Source organism: Rhyacophila brunnea, unplaced genomic scaffold, assembly GCF_057557595.1.
Source record: "Rhyacophila brunnea isolate RB1 unplaced genomic scaffold, BYU_Rbru_1.0 scaffold_2, whole genome shotgun sequence".
NCBI classification, from domain to species: Eukaryota; Metazoa; Arthropoda; class Insecta; order Trichoptera; family Rhyacophilidae; genus Rhyacophila; species Rhyacophila brunnea.
In genome coordinates this window covers 54,656,866-54,676,693 of record NW_028232859.1, presented here as the reverse complement: position 1 = coordinate 54,676,693, position 19,828 = coordinate 54,656,866, and the positions used below count along the sequence as shown (strand labels likewise).

The 19,828-nt window shown below is 33.5% G+C and overlaps 1 protein-coding gene across 9 annotated transcripts in view; it reads left to right on the top strand.

Moving 5' to 3' along the window:
* LOC147072527 (uncharacterized) overlaps positions 1-19,828 on the top strand; it is a 454,455-nt gene that overhangs the window by 357,637 nt on the left and 76,990 nt on the right. For all 9 annotated transcript variants that reach the window (XM_085946933.1, XM_085946932.1, XM_085946926.1 and 6 more), the window contains exon 4: positions 7,595-7,933. In XM_085946933.1, coding sequence (XP_085803059.1) covers positions 7,626-7,933 — 308 coding nt within the window. In that variant the 5' untranslated portion in view covers positions 7,595-7,625. The remainder of the gene's footprint in view (positions 1-7,594; positions 7,934-19,828) is intronic.

The window sequence follows — 19,828 nt, the reverse complement described above, 5'->3', positions numbered from 1 at the left end:
TGCCAGACTGATGAAAATGTTATATTACACAGCTGAACAAATGCAGTCATACCTTACCAAGGTATGCGTACCACTTACGGGACACTAAACGGTCGTAGCATCGTCCTTAAATCCACTGGTTAAGTTTGATACAGAAAATATAAAGACCGCGAGTAATGTGGAGATCTTTTACTATTTTCCTTAGACACTAAACCCGTTTCACACGGGACACACCTGTGTGGCACCACCGACGTGGCGAGATTCCGCATTTACACATAATTGCGCGTTCAGACAGGGACACACGAGTGTCGCGTTAATTTATATGTAAAAATGCGGAATTTCGCCACGCCGGTGGCTTGCTACAGGTGTCCCGTATGAAACGGTTCTAGAAGCCGTTTCATACGAGACACCGCATATACGTATAAATGAACGCGACACACCAGTGTCTCCGTCTGAACGAGCCCATTCCTTTATGTGTAAATGCAGCTTGTCGAGACACTGGTGTCTGGAAATCGGTATCTCGTGTGAAACAACTATCTCATTGAATTGTCCATCGGCTGGGAACATTGTGTAACCCTTCATTTGTCAATGCCCGTTGGATCGCAATCACAGATTGTAGGTAGGTACTTCTCTAATTCGTTGATCATCTTGAACATTTAAAAAAAATCATTGAATGCCAATTATTCTGCAAAGAAACAACGGAGATATTTTTGTAACAGGATTGGTGTATATTTCCTACCCTGTATATTATGATTTTGAAACATCATCAAATTGTGTAACGATTTATGTATTTTTATAGGGCAAACAATTGCGGTCTTGAAAACTTACAGTATTCACTCACCCACTCCAGTTAGTAAATTGTATAGTTGATTTAAGTATTGTATACCTGATTATGACAATTTACATTATTCATTTTAACTATTTGTGGCAGGATATCAATTTGAATTGTAACTTCTCCGATCAAACTATCAATTATTTTATTGAAATGTTACGAAACAACTGTCCGCTCAATGCAGCGATATCAATTCAAAGCCTGAAGGATTATTTCAATTTTCCAATTTCCTCCCGATAATTTATTATCTGGGAAACTTTATTCATTTAATCATATTTTTTTCCTCCGCCGCCAGTACAGTATCATGTCAAAGCCTCGCTGATAAAAATAGACCGCCTCCCTCCGAAGCGTTTTACATTTCTCTCTCAGTAATTTCCTTCGCGTCACGTCATAAATATTCAGGCGGGAACTTTATCTTGATTCGCGTTCTCTTGTTTTCTATTTGTTTTTTTTTCTCTCTCCTCTACTACATTTTGAAAACAGTCGTCATTAAACGGGAAACAAGGAGGAGTCGTGCTGTGCGTGAAAAGATTTTGTCATACCGTCGGCACTCTCACGCGAACTCGTATCTGCATTTCTGGCATTTCAAAATGCATACCTAATTAAGTTTCTAACAGCATATTATTTATTTCCATTTTTAGTAAAATTTTCATTATTGTACTTTCTTTAAATTAAACACATGTAGTATTGTTATTAATTAAAATAATAAATAATATAACTTCAAAACACCTCAGATATAATATACCTATAGGTACCCACTAGAAAAAAACATTTGTATTTGACAAAATACGATGCTCCTATTTTCAAATATGATTTTTTCTAGTGGGTATATATATATATATCTAGGGTTTTTTCAAGTTATGTATGTTCAATACCTATATGGAATGTTACATTCTCAAAATCTTGTGAATTATTCGTTGAACAAAAGAAATAGTTTATTAAGACACAATAATATATTATACTTATTCAACATTATTTAAGGCTAACACTAATGTCTCTGCAAGCAAATTTGAAAACGGCTTTTTAATACATTTTATTGATAATTTACAATTAAAATAATCAACACGTGTCTATAGATATTTTCAATCTAAAAAAAGGTTTAGCATGAGTTTTTTAAAAGAAAAATTGGGTCACCTTTTAAAAAACTTAATATAAATCTCACTTAAAAAAATCAAAAGTTACTCTCGCTCTTGATAATATTCAGAACCAATTTCATCCTTTACGATAGGTCATTCTCATTTGATAAAAAATACACTTATACGGCTATTTATAGTAATGTATATTTGAATGTGTTCACGCTAAGGTGTGTTTTACCAGGAATGGTCTATATTCCCTTAATCCGCGGGCTAATGCATTATATCCAAATACACCTGCATACAGATTTAAGAAAGATACCTACCTATGAATGTAATCTACCCACATACGGTGATGGTGATTGATTATTAATATGTAAAATAACTGGATTGATCCACACATGGAAGTGCTTACATACCTACAATCAATTTTTAAAACGAAACTATGTTTTATTTTCTTACATAACCTAATTTGTCAGATACGAGTTTGCATTAGAAGATGACGATGTGTTTTTCGAGGATTTTTGTTGGACGTAAGAGATACGATTGTTCAAAGAAACTCGTAATGCTTGTAATTAGTAATGGGCTTATGAATGTTTGGTGTTCTTTAATAATGCCAGAAGTCTGAATATTCTAAATTCAAAAAAGTTTTGACATACCTAGTGACAACGGAATATTGCAACAAAGGGTTTTTCACCAGATGTATCTTTTAAATCACCATGAAAAAATCTTTCTTTTGTTTTAAATAAATGACTACGGTAAATATTTTTAATGTACCGACCAATCTTAAGTGGAAGCACCGTTGACGTAAATGCAAAAGGGCATTATGTATTATATTATAACATTTATAACAGTGTTGTTACGCATTCATTGTTTCTGGTTTGGCTGTACTATTACTACGCAATATTATTATAATGTAAATATTTCAGCGCTTAATATTTGCAAATTGAAACAAAAAAAGGATTCTTATGAATTATTTATAATGTTGACCCTACCAAACATTATTTCAAAGCCAATATAATATGCGTATATTTTAAAAGATCTGCCTCTGTTTATTTTAGATATTATGCTTATTTATTTTGTCCGGCTCGGAATTGACACCATCTTCCGTTTCATAATTTTTTTTGTCTTTGTTCTTTCATTTATGTTTGTTATTTTATTACATATGTTTTGCTCATTTCTAATACAGTCGAGCTCGGTTATTACGATCACGGATATAGCGAGATCTCGGATGTAACGAGGATACATTCGTTGACATTTTAGTTTATGATTTTCTCCATATATTTATTCACTTTTATAACGAGCTCCTTATCGGATATACCGAGCTAAGATATCGTCATTTTTTTTTCATAGAACTGTTAATGTGTGTATAGTTTAAAAACATTTCGACCCTAAGCAATAAAGTCCGACGGACAGGATGCCGCCGGGTTCGGATTACGTTTATGACACTAGTTCAAGTGTCTAAGTACCTAGCTAATTGGTGATTTCGCCGACAAGATTGAAAAAGTATCCACGCATATGGTTGAAAAAAAATCCAAGGTTTGTGAAGTAAGTAGATAGGTACCTACCAGCATTTATTACAACTTCTTTTGTAGTTTATGAATGCCATGCTTGTTTCGGGGAAAAATTCTAATTGTATATTTTTGTTTGAATTGCGACTTTTTGTGTTATGTGACCACTCATTTAAAAATACCTATTCTCTGATATAACGAGTAACGCTTATAACGAGCAAATTCAGCCGTTCCCATCTTCCTCGTGATAACCAAGTTCGACTGTATATACTAATTTTGAAACTCTTTGCTGTTGTTTTCTATCATTTTTTTGATATTTACATAATTCGTAACTGTAGATTCTTTAGTACTTTCGTTTATGGGTGGTAATTACTTACAAAACTGAAATGGTATGTAAGTAATCGCACTTAGCTTCAAGACGTGCGAAGACGCTACGCCGCACGTCTTGAAAAATGGCGCCCGCATTTTTCTCAATTATTATCCTGCGATTGTTCAAATTTATCTTTTCCCGTTGTTATAAAAACGTAGCGTTTATTTGCTGGAGTTATATTTTAAATATTTAATATTAATGATACCAAGTATAAAATATTTTTTTTTACTTATCTACAGATAAAATATGCGGCATACATAATTTTCTCGTTGGTTTAAGTTTAAGTCTTCAAATTATTTTACGTGATACACATTTAAATAGGTATCTATCTGCCTTTAGGTTTTCATAACGATTTTTTTAATTAATTGCAATTTTAAAAACATCATCTTTGTTGTTTTGGGTTATCAATGACTAGAGGATGTCGCTCCATAAGTTGGAAGCCTCCTCCCCCTCCAATAACGATCCATGTTACATTTGGGCATTTTGAGATAATCAAATAAAACGATTTTTTCTCTGTGAAGTCTTGTTTACATCCGCTCCATTTCTTTAGATGCATATATCATTTTTGTAAGGAGGCCAACATAACGGATCAAATGTTAATGTTGCTAGATCTAAATAAATATATGCCAAAACAGAGGCAATGTGATGTAGATCATTGTTGCATATTTAGCTCAAAACTGTCAGAGTAACATAGATCATTATTGAGGGGGAGGCTTCAGTTGTCAAATGCAACATAATTTTGATCACATTCTACGATATATTGGACTTTGTAGTGGATATACATTGCAGGTTCGTGTTGCAAAGACGTGTTTTAGAAACTTTTCATTTAGCCGCACTTGCTGGCCTTGTCATCAGAGAGTCTCTATTTTATTATAGTGTGTTGCATGCGCCCTAACATGCTTCGCAGTCTGTTAAACCTTTTTTTGTTCGGTACTCAGGGGTGGACGCTCTGGTGGCCTTACCCCCTTTTTGGGACCTTCAGGAGCGTCTTTGATTGAGACGGTCACAGGTTAGTTCTTGTCGCAAAACTTATGGATTTTATCCCTGCTTACACATTCGGTACAAAAGTATCTTATCTTTGAATATCACAAAGGATCGTTATTCCATACCTTAACGTAGAGCATATATTATATATATTACAGTGGGGTAAAAATGAAAGCTCAATAAACATACCACCAAAGTTTCTTGTCTAATAAGTGAAGTGAATGCATTTTTTTAATGTCTTAATGACTCAAGGGTTTCAAAAGCTTACACAATTGCACACGAGTAAGCGATAAAACTGCTGATGTTCCACTCACATTCAATTAAAAACATCGTACATAAATCATTTCAACCCGGAAGGCAGTACCTATCCAAATTGTTCTGATATCAAAATAGTTAATTTTGATATTTTAGTTACATTATGAGATTTGTATTATATTTGACTATCATCAATTTTTTATTTCATGTTAGTAGTTTTTTTTCATTTCATTATGTAGTGTTTTATTTTTAAAGTTTATTTATCGTATAATATAATACATACATGAGTATATTCTACATACAAATGGATTCAATGAAATATTGTAAATGCTCTTTGAGTTTTCCGAATTCTGAAGAATGGGTGAAAAAGTCACATTCAACTCGTGGGGTAATATCGTTGTAGACAAATATATTTTGGCGTGACATCCAAAAAAAGTTTTCCGACCCTTGATGTAGGTAAAGGATTATAAATAACGAGGTGCTCAAGGTTTTACAACGTTTATTTTATTTTGTGATGTTTCCAAATAGAAATAAGTATGTACTCATATAGATAGAATTTATAGAAGCTATGTTAATTTTTTTATAATATCGTTTTGGCATAATATTATGATACTGTCGTCCAAGTCACGTGTTGCTCTTTCATATCGATCTCGTGAATATGCATCGTGCTGCCAGTAAATACGGCATTTGCATTCTTATGCATAATTCCATCGCTAGGAAACAGACTAGGAAAGCAAGCGTTGTCTGGAATAACAGTTACAGGATTTTTTTTACGTCAACGACATTACGAATAGCTTTTCCGTGAGCTTTCAAAGCTCTAGCGCGAGCTTAAAATGCAAATTATGGATACAAAGTTATCATGAGCATACTATTTGAATTGTTTTCCTGTTATGATGCTTCTTGATATTAAAAATTGTCAACGAAATTGAAGCCCCCCCCCCCTCAATAATGATATATGTTACATTTAGGCCTCTCCTGAATTCCTTAATCACTTTTATTCCTCTTCCAATTTTCCATGTGAAGTTTTCTCTGTGATGTCTTTTTGCATCTGCCGTGTTAACAAAAACTCTCGTGTCATCCTCCATTTTGACAGATGCATAGATTATTATTGCAGGGACGCCAACATAACGGATCAAAAATAAGTGACTAAATGTTGCTAGATCAAAAAAATAAATATGTCAAAACAGAGGCAGTGTGATGTAGATCAAAGTATATTTGGTTCAAAACTGCCAAAATGTAACATTATTGAGGGGAGGCTTTAATTTATGTCTGTGGGTATTAATTAAATTGGTAATTTCGTAACTAGGGGCCCTCATAGTCCAGTACCCAAGCGGCTGGCCTTTCATCTTGGGGCTATAGGTTCGATTCCGGTGAGGTAATAATATATTTATGTGATTTTCTCAAACTCTGGGTATTTGAGATTGTTTAATTTCTATTATTTAATTATACTACTTTTTCACCACACTACGGTCATTAGGCTTTATGGCCTGTTGTAGTGATAAAAAAGAATATTTATATAAAATTATAATATAAACAAGATAATAATTGTTCCGAAGTCTAATATAATAGTCCAGTCAATGAGTGCTCAAAAGATGCGTGTAGTAGAGTGCATGGAATATGCCACAATTTTTGACTTCAGGACTTTGTTAGAAGTAGTTAGTTTTCAACGATAATTAGCCAGCCAACGAGCAAATGGGCAGTGGGCAGGAGTGGAGACAGTCGAAAATTATCGATTTTCAATTGCGTATACGTATATCTCAGAAACTGTTGGAAATTCGACAAATATGTATGGGGACAATTTTATATGATATTTAATTAACTTTCATTTTTATTTGAAACATTTTTTTCTACATGCACCGTTTCCAAGATATAAGCGAAAAACCAAAAATGTGACCTTTCCACCACCCCTCCCGCCTTTAGTTCACCTCCCAGGGGCGGTGACTTTTAGTATGTTTACCTACTAACTACTCCTAATAAAGACTTGAAGTCAAAAATTGTGGCATATTCCATGCACTCTACAATACTATATTCATTGACTGGACTATAAGGTGTGGTAAATTTTGATGCATCAGTATGCTGTTATATATTTTTGTCATGAGGAATAATGAACAAATTATTATTGTTTGACTTAACAATAAAAACATGTTCCTACGATGGATGCATGTCGTTAATTATGTAGACCAACAATCGTGTCCAACCGTGGTGCTATGGACCCGTCCTCAAAAACCCAGCTATTTTGTAAATCGGCCTTATTCATCGAAAAAATCTGTCGACCGAATTTGTAATGTTAGGCAGAAAAGCCTATACATTATTTTTTGCTCTCTCGTGATATAATACAGACAGGCCCTTCGAGATGGCGCAGCGATCGTGTGTATAGGTTATTAAAAAGTGACTTTGAACTGCACACGAGCGATATTCATGTTGCGTGTTTCCAAATATGTTGCATGCGACAGAAAACTTTTTAAAACCAATAATGTTGCGTGGACGGTGCGAAGATCTCGGTGGGAGTACGTTACCAAATCTTGTCTTAGCGCCAGTGCGTTCTCCAGTATAAATACTAATGATGTGTTTTCCTCTTTCTTTTTCGCAGATGAAGTGTGTGAGGGCGCGGTGAGCGCGCGATGGCCAGCAGCGCCTTGCCGCCGCTGGACAACGCGTCCCCCCGCCCCGTCGCCGCCCGCACATCGCAGCCCGGTGCACAACCTGAGCACATCACCAGACTATTCCCCAAGTGCCGGCCGCGGCAGGACGTCAACCTGAACCCCGTGGTAGGCACGGGCGGCAGGCGATCCACTCCTCGCGAGGATCGCCGCTCTAGCCATGAGCACCGCGTAGCCGCCACCCCCACAACGACCCTCGACAATATCAACAGCGGAGTCTTTGTCATGGACAACACCGCCAATATGGTCGTCGACTCTTCGTCTGATAGGTGAGTTATCAGTAGCAATAACTTTAACTTATACCTGTATTATATTCCCCATTCAATCACTTATCCATGCAGGAGTTACATTTATACCAGGGAACTCAGAAATAATGGGAACTGAAATACCTAACAGGTAAGGAGTAGCTGGTAACCGATCTCGAGTATAGAAGAATTCGGGATAAACTTAAATACGTGTCAAGAATACGGCATACGTCGAATACTGACAACTGCTCTCGGCTTATGCATTGACGCTCATTTAATGTTGGTGTATTACACACACTATTGCACGTGCATAATGCGTGTTTCATTTTCGTAGGACACTCACACATTCAAAACCCTGCATCAAAATGTTGTGTATTGAATATAGCCTATCGGAATTATATTTATTAATCTTTTCTGTTATTTATACATAGGTATACCTATTACACCTATTAGATAGGTATACATATACCTATCTAATAGGTGGCCAAAATTACAAGTAGGTATCTACCTACATAATATAATCTTATAAATACAGTGGATCAGTGGCAAACACGCAAATACGTTAACCTAAAGACATTTCAAAGTTTAAAAAAATTCAGGCATACCTATATTATTATATCTGTCTCTTGAGTATTGAATTTAGGATTCACATACACACATAATATCGACGTTATACTGACAGAACGCATTAAGTCAGTTTTTGATGTTTTTTTCTGTTTTACATGCCAACATGTATACAATTTTACGCACTACGTCCTAGTAAAACGCATTAAGTCATACGGCAGGGTTGGTGAACCTTTTTACGTACGCGTGCCAAAATTTCCCAAATATTATTTTTTACTGTCTGACGTGCCGAGCAGTTTTTCATGGATGAAAAAAAGTTTTTAAAAATCCTATCAAAAAAATGATGATGTTCTAGATATCACTCACATAAAATAGCACACATAAAACTTTATCACTTTTTTCAATTACGCTATACATTGCGGTTCACCAATTGTCAGAATTACTACTCCTCTTTTCGCTAAGTATTTGTTTCTTATTTGTCATTTTTTGTGGGGGTAGAAATGAAATTTATTCTATTTGCTAGTTCGAATTCTGGTTGGGCGTCACTTTTTTGTATCTATTTTAGTGGAATATTTTTTGTAAAAAGTGAAATATAATATATTATATTCATTAAATTGTATCAGTAAAATACTGAAGAACAAAACTTCTTAGGACTTTTTGTCAGTTACCCACCACAGCCTTCTTTCCTTCAATAGGCACCCACAAACTTACTGCAAATGAATCTGGAATTCAAAAAATTTATCATTTGATTACTAGCGGCTATTTTAATCATTCGCCTTAGTCGTTCTTTTTCAGCTCAACTTTCATAATATATAAAAGCTCTATCTGCATAGAAGGTTTTTTCAACATCTTTGGCGTGTTTCTATTTTTGTAAACCTTCCATGAATTATTAACGTACACAAGAGCGACATTTCTTTCACAACCCATACGGCTACAGAAGTGTGTAACTGTGGATAAAATAATTGAACGTAAAAGCGATTTTCGACATTATAAAAATGATTAAATGGTCCTCCTGAAGCTTTACATAAATATCGGTAGGTAGCTATTTTATTTGATACTTTTTGATGAGTAGGCAGGTACACAGAGAAGTACCGTTGAGATTAAATTTGTCGTGTGAAAATTCAATTTAGACGCCTGCTGTGATAATACTGACAATATTAAATTTATATTTAGAAGAAAATAATTTAAATATTGGAAAATTATACGTAAATCAACACTGAAAAAGAATCTTATTAATTTCGTACGTTGCGAGTTTCGTGCCTTCATTTTTCCTTCGTCTGGTGTTCTTGTAGCCTTTTCATCATCGTATTGAATATCCTGACTGCGTAAACAAACTTTTAATTGGAGAATTGGTTTCTCTTCCAAGAAATGCGAATCCCTCGCTGTACCTTCGCGTATTAATTAATTGTAATATTGGAAAACCCGCGTCTTCGCGCCTGCTCTGTGAAATCTAAGATTTTATAAAGAATATTGTTTTATTATTAATGTTATTATATCAACCTACAATAATTCATTGAATTCCGTAGCATTTTATTTCGTATTACTGTATTAACAATTATTATGCTCCCTGCAATACTATATTTTAATTTTAAAATAATTTCAAGATAAAAAGAACTTTTTATATACTTACAACGTTTTTAAATTTTCTGTTGAATCATATAAACTTGACTTGACTAGCTTAAACGATCAAAAAAAATTGTGCTTGATAGAAATAATACTGAAATGTCATTTTGACATGTCACATTGATTTCCATAGTAACACACGTATATATTAATAATTTAGTTGCTAGGATCCCAGACCCCTAGCAACCAATAATGGTGTCGAAATAACTTTTCATACAAAACAGAATTAACTGAAAATGAATTCAATTCTACTTAAAGATGGCAAAAGTATTAAAAAAATGCGTTGGCATCGTGTTCTGATATATTCTAAAAGTTTCAAATGTCTAGCTAGTCGGGAAGTTAGTTATAAATCGATTGCAAGATTTGTACTGAACAAAGAACCACTGGACAAATAAGAATACGTGCTAAGAAAAACGTTGTAAAATATGACATACTTTGCTTTCGAACGTCTTCTATGAAAGTAATAATTTATTTCAATATTAACATATTATGTGTTATGCATTACGGTTTTTATTTTTCTTTTTTCTTTCTATCTTACATTACCTTTATGTTATACTAGCTGAAGTATGTACCAGCGGGTCTATTCTATGCTTATCGACCGCTAAAGTGATAAAGTGAAAAATATTATCAAACTTAGGGTAGGTTTGTATCAAAATATTAGCACGTATTGTAACAATTACACGAAGCCGGTTTTTATTGTTGCAATAAGTGCTATATTTTAACAGCACCTATCTTGCTGCTGTTAAAATATCGCACTTATTGCAACAATAAAAACCGGCTACGTGTAATTGTTACAATAAGTGCTAATATTTTGATACAAACCTACCCTAAGTTTGATACTATTTATCAATTTAGTGTTCGATAAGTATAGAATAGACCCACTGGTCGCTTCATTGATCGATAATTTATTTTAAGTAACGCAACAATAATAATTACATTCTTCAATATTAAAATATCGATATCACGATATCACAAGCATGCGACATGTAAAAATATAAAAAATCTGACAGCTAAGTCAAATGTAAAAGAACATCAAATTAAAATCGAATCCAAAATATGCAAACTTTATCTTCATCAATTGGCAGGAAAGTAATATGAACAAACAACCTGTATTTTTATATGTCGATGTTAGTTGGGGCCAAGAAGGAAAGGGAAATCAGACAAACAAATTTTGACTAAAATTTATATATTACATACACAAATAGATCTTATGCAAAGTATTTGTGATCGTCTGTTGCAGAAATCCGTACTAAATATCCTTATAATATAAGGGATATCATCCCTTACTTAAGTAATATCGACTCACTTAGGTAATATGTAATCAGCGACGTTTTTTATTATATGTATTTTATACATTTTTTAAACTGTTATCATTTTTAATTGGCTTAGTTAGCACTTGGTAAAATTATAAAACTATACAACTTACTTTTTTAGTATATAGTCGTAATTAAGTAGAACACGTTTGTTAAATTGGTAAAGCACATTGGCTGGAATCCGGTTTCTGTGGTGTTTCCAAATTATATACCTAGCTATCTTGGTTGTGATGTACCATTATCTACCCACCCAGTCAGCGTACATTATAGTAATTTTGATAATGAAGCGATCATTTCAGCCCTTGAATGTTGTATATTGGCCTACAATCTACATGGAGTAGATCTTATATTATCAACATACTGTTTAGGGATTGCAATACCGAATGAAAATGTCAATACCGGTTTTTCGGTATTTCTTATTTAATACCGGTATTTCTTAAACATTTAAAAAAACAGAAATAGGTGCATATCAATAAATATAGCTATTGAAATCTTTTTTAAATAATATTTTATAGCAAAAACCTACATACCTACATTTATTATGTTGACATTTAAAAATATATATTAATCATAATTGTAGAACTAGTGATTTTTTACAAATAATTTGAATATATTGATAATTTTAACTAAAGCCCTCAAAAGTTCATCAAGTGCAAATAAGTCCGACTGCAGGAAAAGCTTCTTAAATTTAACGCTTGTACAGTCATCAATAATTATAGAATAATGGAACATTTTTGTCACGGATGTTTTCTAATTCGAAATAATACGAGGGTGGGTCAATAATTCCTTAGAAAAAAGCATTAAAACAGTTTTTATTTTTGTATTTTTTTTTTATTTCTCAACATAATCTCCTTGGAGCTCAATACACTTGGTTAGACGTTTCTCAATTTTTTTTTAAACCGTCAGAAAAATAAGTTTTCGGAAGGTCCTCAAAATAAGCATTTGTCCGATCGATGACTTCTTCATTTGAAAAAAAACGTTGTCCACTTAGCCATTTTTTTAAGTTTGGGAAAAGGAAAAAGCCACTGGGGGCTAAATCTGGCGAATACGGTGGGTGGTCGACCAATTCGAACTTCAATTCTTCAATTTTAGCCATTGATCGTAAACATGTGTGAACACGGGCATTTTCCTGATGAAAGAGGATTTTTTTCCTGTTTAAATGAGGCCGTTTTTCTTCAATTTTGTTTTTTAGCTGGTCCAATAAAGATGCATAATAATCCCCTGTTATTGTTCTTCCTTTTTCCAAATAGTCAACGAAAATAATTCCACGTGCATCCCAAAATACAGTAGCCATAACCTTACCAGCTGATTTTACGGTTTTCGCCTTCTTTGGACATGGTTCGCCTTTCGCAATCCACTGCTTTGACTGTTCTTTCGTCTCGGGAGTATAGTGGTGTATCCATGTTTCATCTACAGTCACAAAGCGACGAAAAAATTCATCCGGATTGCGTTGCATGAGCGACAACAGGGCTTTAGAGGCCACCACCCTATTGCGTTTATTGTCGACTGTGAGCAAACGCGGCACCCATCTTGCAGAAATTTTTTTCATGCCCAATTTGTCATGTAAAATAGAAATGACGCTACCTTTTGAAATCCCTGTAACCTCAATTATCTCACTCAACTTTAATCTTCGGTCACTTAACACCATATCGTGGATTTTATTGATCATCTCTGGTGTAGTCACCTCTACAGGACGTCCTGAGCGTGGTTCATCCTTTGTTGATGTACGACCACGTTTAAATTCATTTAACCAGTTATAAATAGTTGCAAGTGAAGGAGCAGATATGCCGTGAACTAAATCCAACTCATTTTTTATTTCATTTGCTGTTAACCCTTTTATATTAAAATGTTTAATAACAGCTCTAAACTCAATTTTCTCCATTTTCCATTTTTCCATTTTCCACAAGCAAATTTTTTTTTTAAATGTACGAGAAACACACAACAACCCGACCAATCTGATTGAAACTTCGCAGCATACTGAATCGGTAGTGCCGCTGCATGAAAACAAACCGCTTACAGTACTAGTCGCGCCACCTGTCGGCTTTTCTAAGGACTTATTGACCCACCCTCGTATTATGATAATTCATTGCGACAATTACTTATGTAAATATATTTGATGAAATTTGTTTTATTATTTTTTCACCTTTGTTGGATTCACTCAATATACCTATTATTTGAATTTTAGCAGCACATAATTCATTTTCATAATTCATTTTCAAAAACGTAAACGAGTGTGCTTTCTTAATCCCAAAAATTTCGGTATTTTGGATTTTTAAAACCGGTTTTTCGGTATTCATAAATACTGGAATACCGGTATGGCAATCCCCAATACTTTTGAATGGTAGTTACACTTTTGCACAACCTACTGGGTCCTTGCTCCTAGACCAAACACACATTGAAAATTGCAATAGGCAGAGTCTATTTTTAAACTGCATACAATGTGTATTGTATAATAAAATATGCTAGCGGCTTCAGGCGCGTTTTCAGAATAGGAAAACAGCGTAGTTCATTTTTCAACCACGTTTATATATTTTAGTTTTCACGTGCTGCTTCCGCTAGTAAGATATTAGCATAAATAAGAAAATAAATGTACGAACGGAGTCTTTTCATAATGTTCACTTAGTATTTTTACAGCATACAAATTGTGATATGTTCTCTCTAAACTAGGTGAAAGTAATCTGTGAATTAATGATTCTGCGAGCTCCTTTGATAATATGGATTTCCAAAAGCCGGTATTTCGCGAAACCGTGTTCACTTGGAACTTCCTCGGGCCATGTTTTCCATCCCATTAGTCCGACAACGCGGAAAGCACGTTCGCTCTTATCCATCCCGGCTGCATTATTCTGTACTGCGTTTTGACATTATTATGTTTACTAAGTATATTTATCAAAGTTAGTTAAATGGAATATTCTCTTCAGATACCAAATTCGCTTTATATTATAATAATAATGTGTATCGTTGCACACCTTTGATATATATATATTCAGTGGCGAAGCTTGAGGGTAGGCTGTTAAGATTCACCATAAATGGTGCACACTATAGTTTGTCAGTCATTCGTATATTTTTTCATTGAAATAAGACTACAATTATTTACAGATGGTGTTGGTTAGTTTTTAAAATTCAATTAAACCTTGCGAAAACCAAGCCATAATAGATGATAGTCAAGGAATACTCGTCTACCTATAAAATATCTTAAATTAAGCAATTAAATCATACATAACTTTGAATTTTAAAGATAGAATAATATTTTTTATCTATTATAGTTTGGCAGGGCTTAATGAATTTAAAAAAAGTGAACCAACAATACGTGTAATATGTATTTATGTATTCTTAATCCAACGAAAACAAATTAATATGAATGAAAAAGTGTGCACAATTTTGTCGTATCGCCAAAAATATACCAAAACTATTATGGTTTGGTTTAGACAGGGTTTAATTGATTTTTAAAAACTAACTAGTACCGTATATAAATTGCAGTCTTAGCTCAATAAAAACAAATACGTATGACTAACAAAGTGTAATGTGCACTATTTATGGCGGATCTTAACAGCATACGCCCACCTCCACCCTTCGCTATATATTTATTACTGTTGATCTTAAGAGAATAATATTTGAAAATATCTCATTTTTGACAATTTAATTAAAAACGTCTCCACTTCAGATTTTGATAAAACAGTATTGATATCATGGTTTTTATGGCTTCAGGTTCTAAGCGATATTTTTTCTCTATATTGAGTTTAATTTGATTTTCGTGTCTTCATTCATTCCACCCCAAAATATCCATTCCTCGATATCTGGTGTCGGCACAATGGCAGCATATGTCCAACGAAGGCTTGATACTAGTCGGGAACTGAACTGTCAATGTAAACTTACTGATATAGGATTACTTAAGTCTCTATTTTTCGTCTACTAAATTGAAACCTATGATGGGTTTTATCATTATTTTCATGCTGGGACAAATATTCATCGGATTTACAGCCTTCTCGCGGTGTATTTTTTAATATTGTAACTCATTGTAATAATGTATGTATTAGTGATCAAATTTCTAAGTAAATTAAGAAACATAATTGGTGTGTGACTGTCAGTGTCACCAGATCTCAATTATAATATTATTTATTTAATATTCATTTTTCACGTACAATCAGTCGGTACCTATATCTATATAATATGTTTTCGTAATGTTATGAGATAGCGGATCTGCAATTTCATAACATTGCGAATTAATATTATTTCATAATAATTTCAAAATATTATTTCATAATGCGGTCGGTGAATAATAATTACATATTATCGGGTCAGAATTGATTGGACATCTCACTCGATTACAAGTTTCCGTCAAAGACACATCGCACCGAACTACCGTTATATTTATTACATTGCATCGATTGTACCCTTATAGTTATTTGAAATAGTAAATAAAATCTCGCCTACTCCATCATCACGAACAAGTACTACCGTCTCGCATCTGATATACCTATCCTACACCGAACCAAAGAATACGACAGATGTATACTTATCAAAGTGTTTATCATTATAACGATTTCTTGAATATTTCGACGAAGATCTTGAATAGCTAGGTATATTGTTTGACATTGTTTTTTAAAAACTTGTGAACATTTATTTTATAACTAATAACTAAGATTCTAAAAAAATGTTTCATTGGAAATATATTTCCAAATAATCATATATTGTTTCAGTCACGAGAAAAGGTGACACGAAACCTTTTTTTTGTTCCCTCTTATAATAAGTTTGTAGATACATTGCCGCCGCTCAACGCAGTGACGTCCCGTGGGGGTAGGCAGATTGAGCGTCGCTTGGGGGCGGCAGTTACTCGAAGGGCGGCAAATCAAGGAGAATCATTTGAAATATATAGAAATAGCTACCTAAACTTAGTAATAACGAAAATATCTTTCCATTAAAAAAATCAGTTCACTGGTTTTGTCGGGTTCGCGATATCTAGTTTACTTCCGTTGCCCTTCGATGTTAATTAAAGTCTGATATTTTGTTAGTGATGTCTCCATATAACACATTTCTTAGATATTGGGAAAGATGATAGAAATACTGTATAAAAAAAATGGAGCGGCATTTTGGCGCTCCCTATGGGCGGTATTTTATCTAGGGACGTCACTGGCTCAACGTTATTGTTGGCGATCTTTTCCATCCGCATTTTCCTTTTCGATATAATACAGGCACAACACTAATGTCTCTCATTAAAGAAATTGATACTTAATCTGGACAGAGGATTTTTCTTTCCAATATTATTACTTGGGCGGAATCCCAAAGCGGGATTATCATTTGAGCAATTAATTTTAATACGCTGCGATCATTGTGATATCGTCCACTGAATCATAATTTTCTTTCTCTCGGCGAATATAATATTTCACAGTCGTTATTGTTAAATGGCTTTATTTTATATTATTTTCTTTTTATTACTCGTCATCCATTTTGTTTTATCATTTTTAACGTAAGTATAGTAATATTATACCGCTTATATTTTATTATTTGCGTTCATAATGTAATTAATGTCCATCTCGCTAAAAATTTTTAGGGATAATTTTTATTTAATAATGTATGTTATTTCAGTGTAGAAAATGAGTGAAGAGTAATCTCTAGCGAATCACAAACAATCATAACGTTTAACCTACATTTTTCATAAAAAAAATATCTCCTTTAATTAATAAAACAAAATACGAATGAAAGCTACATATTTTTTATGTAAACAGTACTTATCAAAATACTTTTTTCATTTCGTAAACAATTTTTTAATAAACCATTCTTTTGTTCAACGAATAATTCACAAGATTTTGAGAATGTAACATTCCATATTATATTGAACATACTTGGAAACACGTCATAATTATATAAACCCACTAAAAAAATCATATTTGAACAAAAATGGTTATCAGGTTCAAGTAGACGTTATAACTAAAATATTTGGCTAGAGCCGGGCGTCGGTTAGTAATAATTAAGATAATTAATATTTCCTTGATTTCCACTATATATAATATTGATCTATAATCGCTGGTATCGCGCCATTGTGCATTAACCAATTATGCTACGAGCCTCCTATCTAATTGTGACAATTTAAACCAGTGGTTATACGGGTACGAATCCGGTCGAGCATCGTATTATTTTTCAAATATGATTTTTCTAGTATATATAGGTATATAAATATATCTGAGGTGTTTTCAAATATAGTAAACTAATAATGTTCTATGTTTAAAAGCTAGGTATTCGAACTTGAAAAAGAAAGTGTTTCAATGAATATTTGTTTCACCACCATAATAACCACAATAAACTGCAATTAGCTTGGATTAAAAAAAAAAACTCATAATATTAATATTATTGGACCTCCACAAAGTGCAGATTGTATTCACAATGCATCTGATTTCTCACATCTCTAAGAAAGAAAATTGTCGTGGTAAGGAGAATAATAGGTATGTCATTTTTGTAAATCCCTTCAAAGCCAACTAAGTAAATGACAGTTCTAAAAATCTCTTTGTCCACAAGATTAGTTTATTCTAGTTGCACGGTTGTTCTGCCGTTCAAATATTTTCTCCAGACAAAACTACTAAATATTTACTATTGCATTGGTTGCCGAACATGCCCGCTCCATAAGACGGGACTAGCATCTTAAAAACCTTCTTTAATCCTAAAAAATGTGAATCTATACAGTGCACCGTCTGCAATTTTCTCCGGTCGACTGTATCCAAGGGAATATATTATTTTGTATTGTCCTCAGACCATCGTATACGACCCCGAAGCGCACTTTGCTAACAGCTTGCACTTGTTTCGGTCTCGACAGTGCAGTAGATTTGCACAGTCGTGTAAATTAAGTTTATTCGCTGGAAATGTGTTCTGGTATCCCTTAGGAAAATTTTGGTTTTCAACGTGGTATTAAATGAGTTCATATTATATTATATCTATACTGATTCCCAATACGTTACCATTGTTCCCAGAATGGACGATTTTACACCTCTTGAGTGTAGTATACAGGGAACTCAGAAATAATGGGAACTGAAATACCTAACGGGTAAGGCGATAGAAGGTAGCCGACTCGAGTAAGGAAGAATCCGGGTTAAACTTACACACGTGTCAAGAAAACATTGTGCGTCGAATACTGAAAACTGTTCTCGGTTTATGCATTTACGTTCATTTAATGTTGGTGTATTACACACACTATTGCACGTGCATAATGCGTACTTCATTTTCGTAGGACATTCACACATTCAAAAACATGCGGCGTAGGTATTGAATATAGCCTATCGGTATTCTATTTATTATCTGTTCTGTGGTAGTATATTTATTGTTTATAATTAGTAATGATCTATTATTAGATTTTGACGATTTATTATACGCTTATCGACTGTGTTATTAATATTATTATTGGTAAGGTAGGGGGCTCATTACAAACACTTCATCTATTCATAATTTTTTTGTTATATTTTTATAGGATCCTTGACTTAATAGGTAGGTGATAAAGTTTTTACCTAATTTATTGTATTGATTTGTTATATAAGTTAGAGTTAATAGTGTTCTTTGTCAGTGTGTGTTTGCCTTTTGGTGAGTGTACACAGCGCCTGTGTAAAAAACGACTCAAATGGAATAGTAAAAAACTTAAATCCATTAGAATTTCGATTTCATATATTATCATCTTATTTTTAGGTTAAACCACGGATTCTTAACAATAGAATACACAAAATTTGTCAAACTATAGAATAAAAAACGGTCTGCATAACAATGCTTCAAACTCTTTACCCAAAAAACTGTATATTAAAATAATTTGATCCAAGTTCTACTAAATGTTTGTCCTATCCATATTATGTACCAATGAAGAATGCCAAAAGGCGACACTCAGATCGCTAAAATCTTTACGGTGAAATATTGTAAATCCTCCACATTCAAAATGTAAAAGAATGTCGAAATTGTGCGCATAGAATCAATATATTTCACCAAATAGAGGAATGAATGGTTAAATGTGTTAGCTTGGCGTGTATTCGGATATAAACACATATATCAACTGGTACATTTAGAATTAATTACAACGTTTTTCTAAGCTCGTATTCTTATTTGTCCGGTACAAATCTTGCAATCGATTTTTAACTAACTTCCCGACTAGCTAGACCATGGTTTCCCAAACTATGGGTCGCGACCCACCAGTGGGTCGCGAGCGAATATTGAGTGGGCCCTCGCCACTGTATACATGAATTTAAAAAAATAGAAAGTGATAAATTTGATATTTCATTCATTTATTTATAATTCTTAAAAATTGAAATAAACTTAAGTTACGGAAAATATTGTGATAAAATAATAATAATTTGAATTGCCAATGCACTACAGATGGCTTGATTCGTTGCGTTGGATTTGTAACCCATTTCAAGACGACTTACCAACTAGTATGTCAACAAAAGCAAGTGAA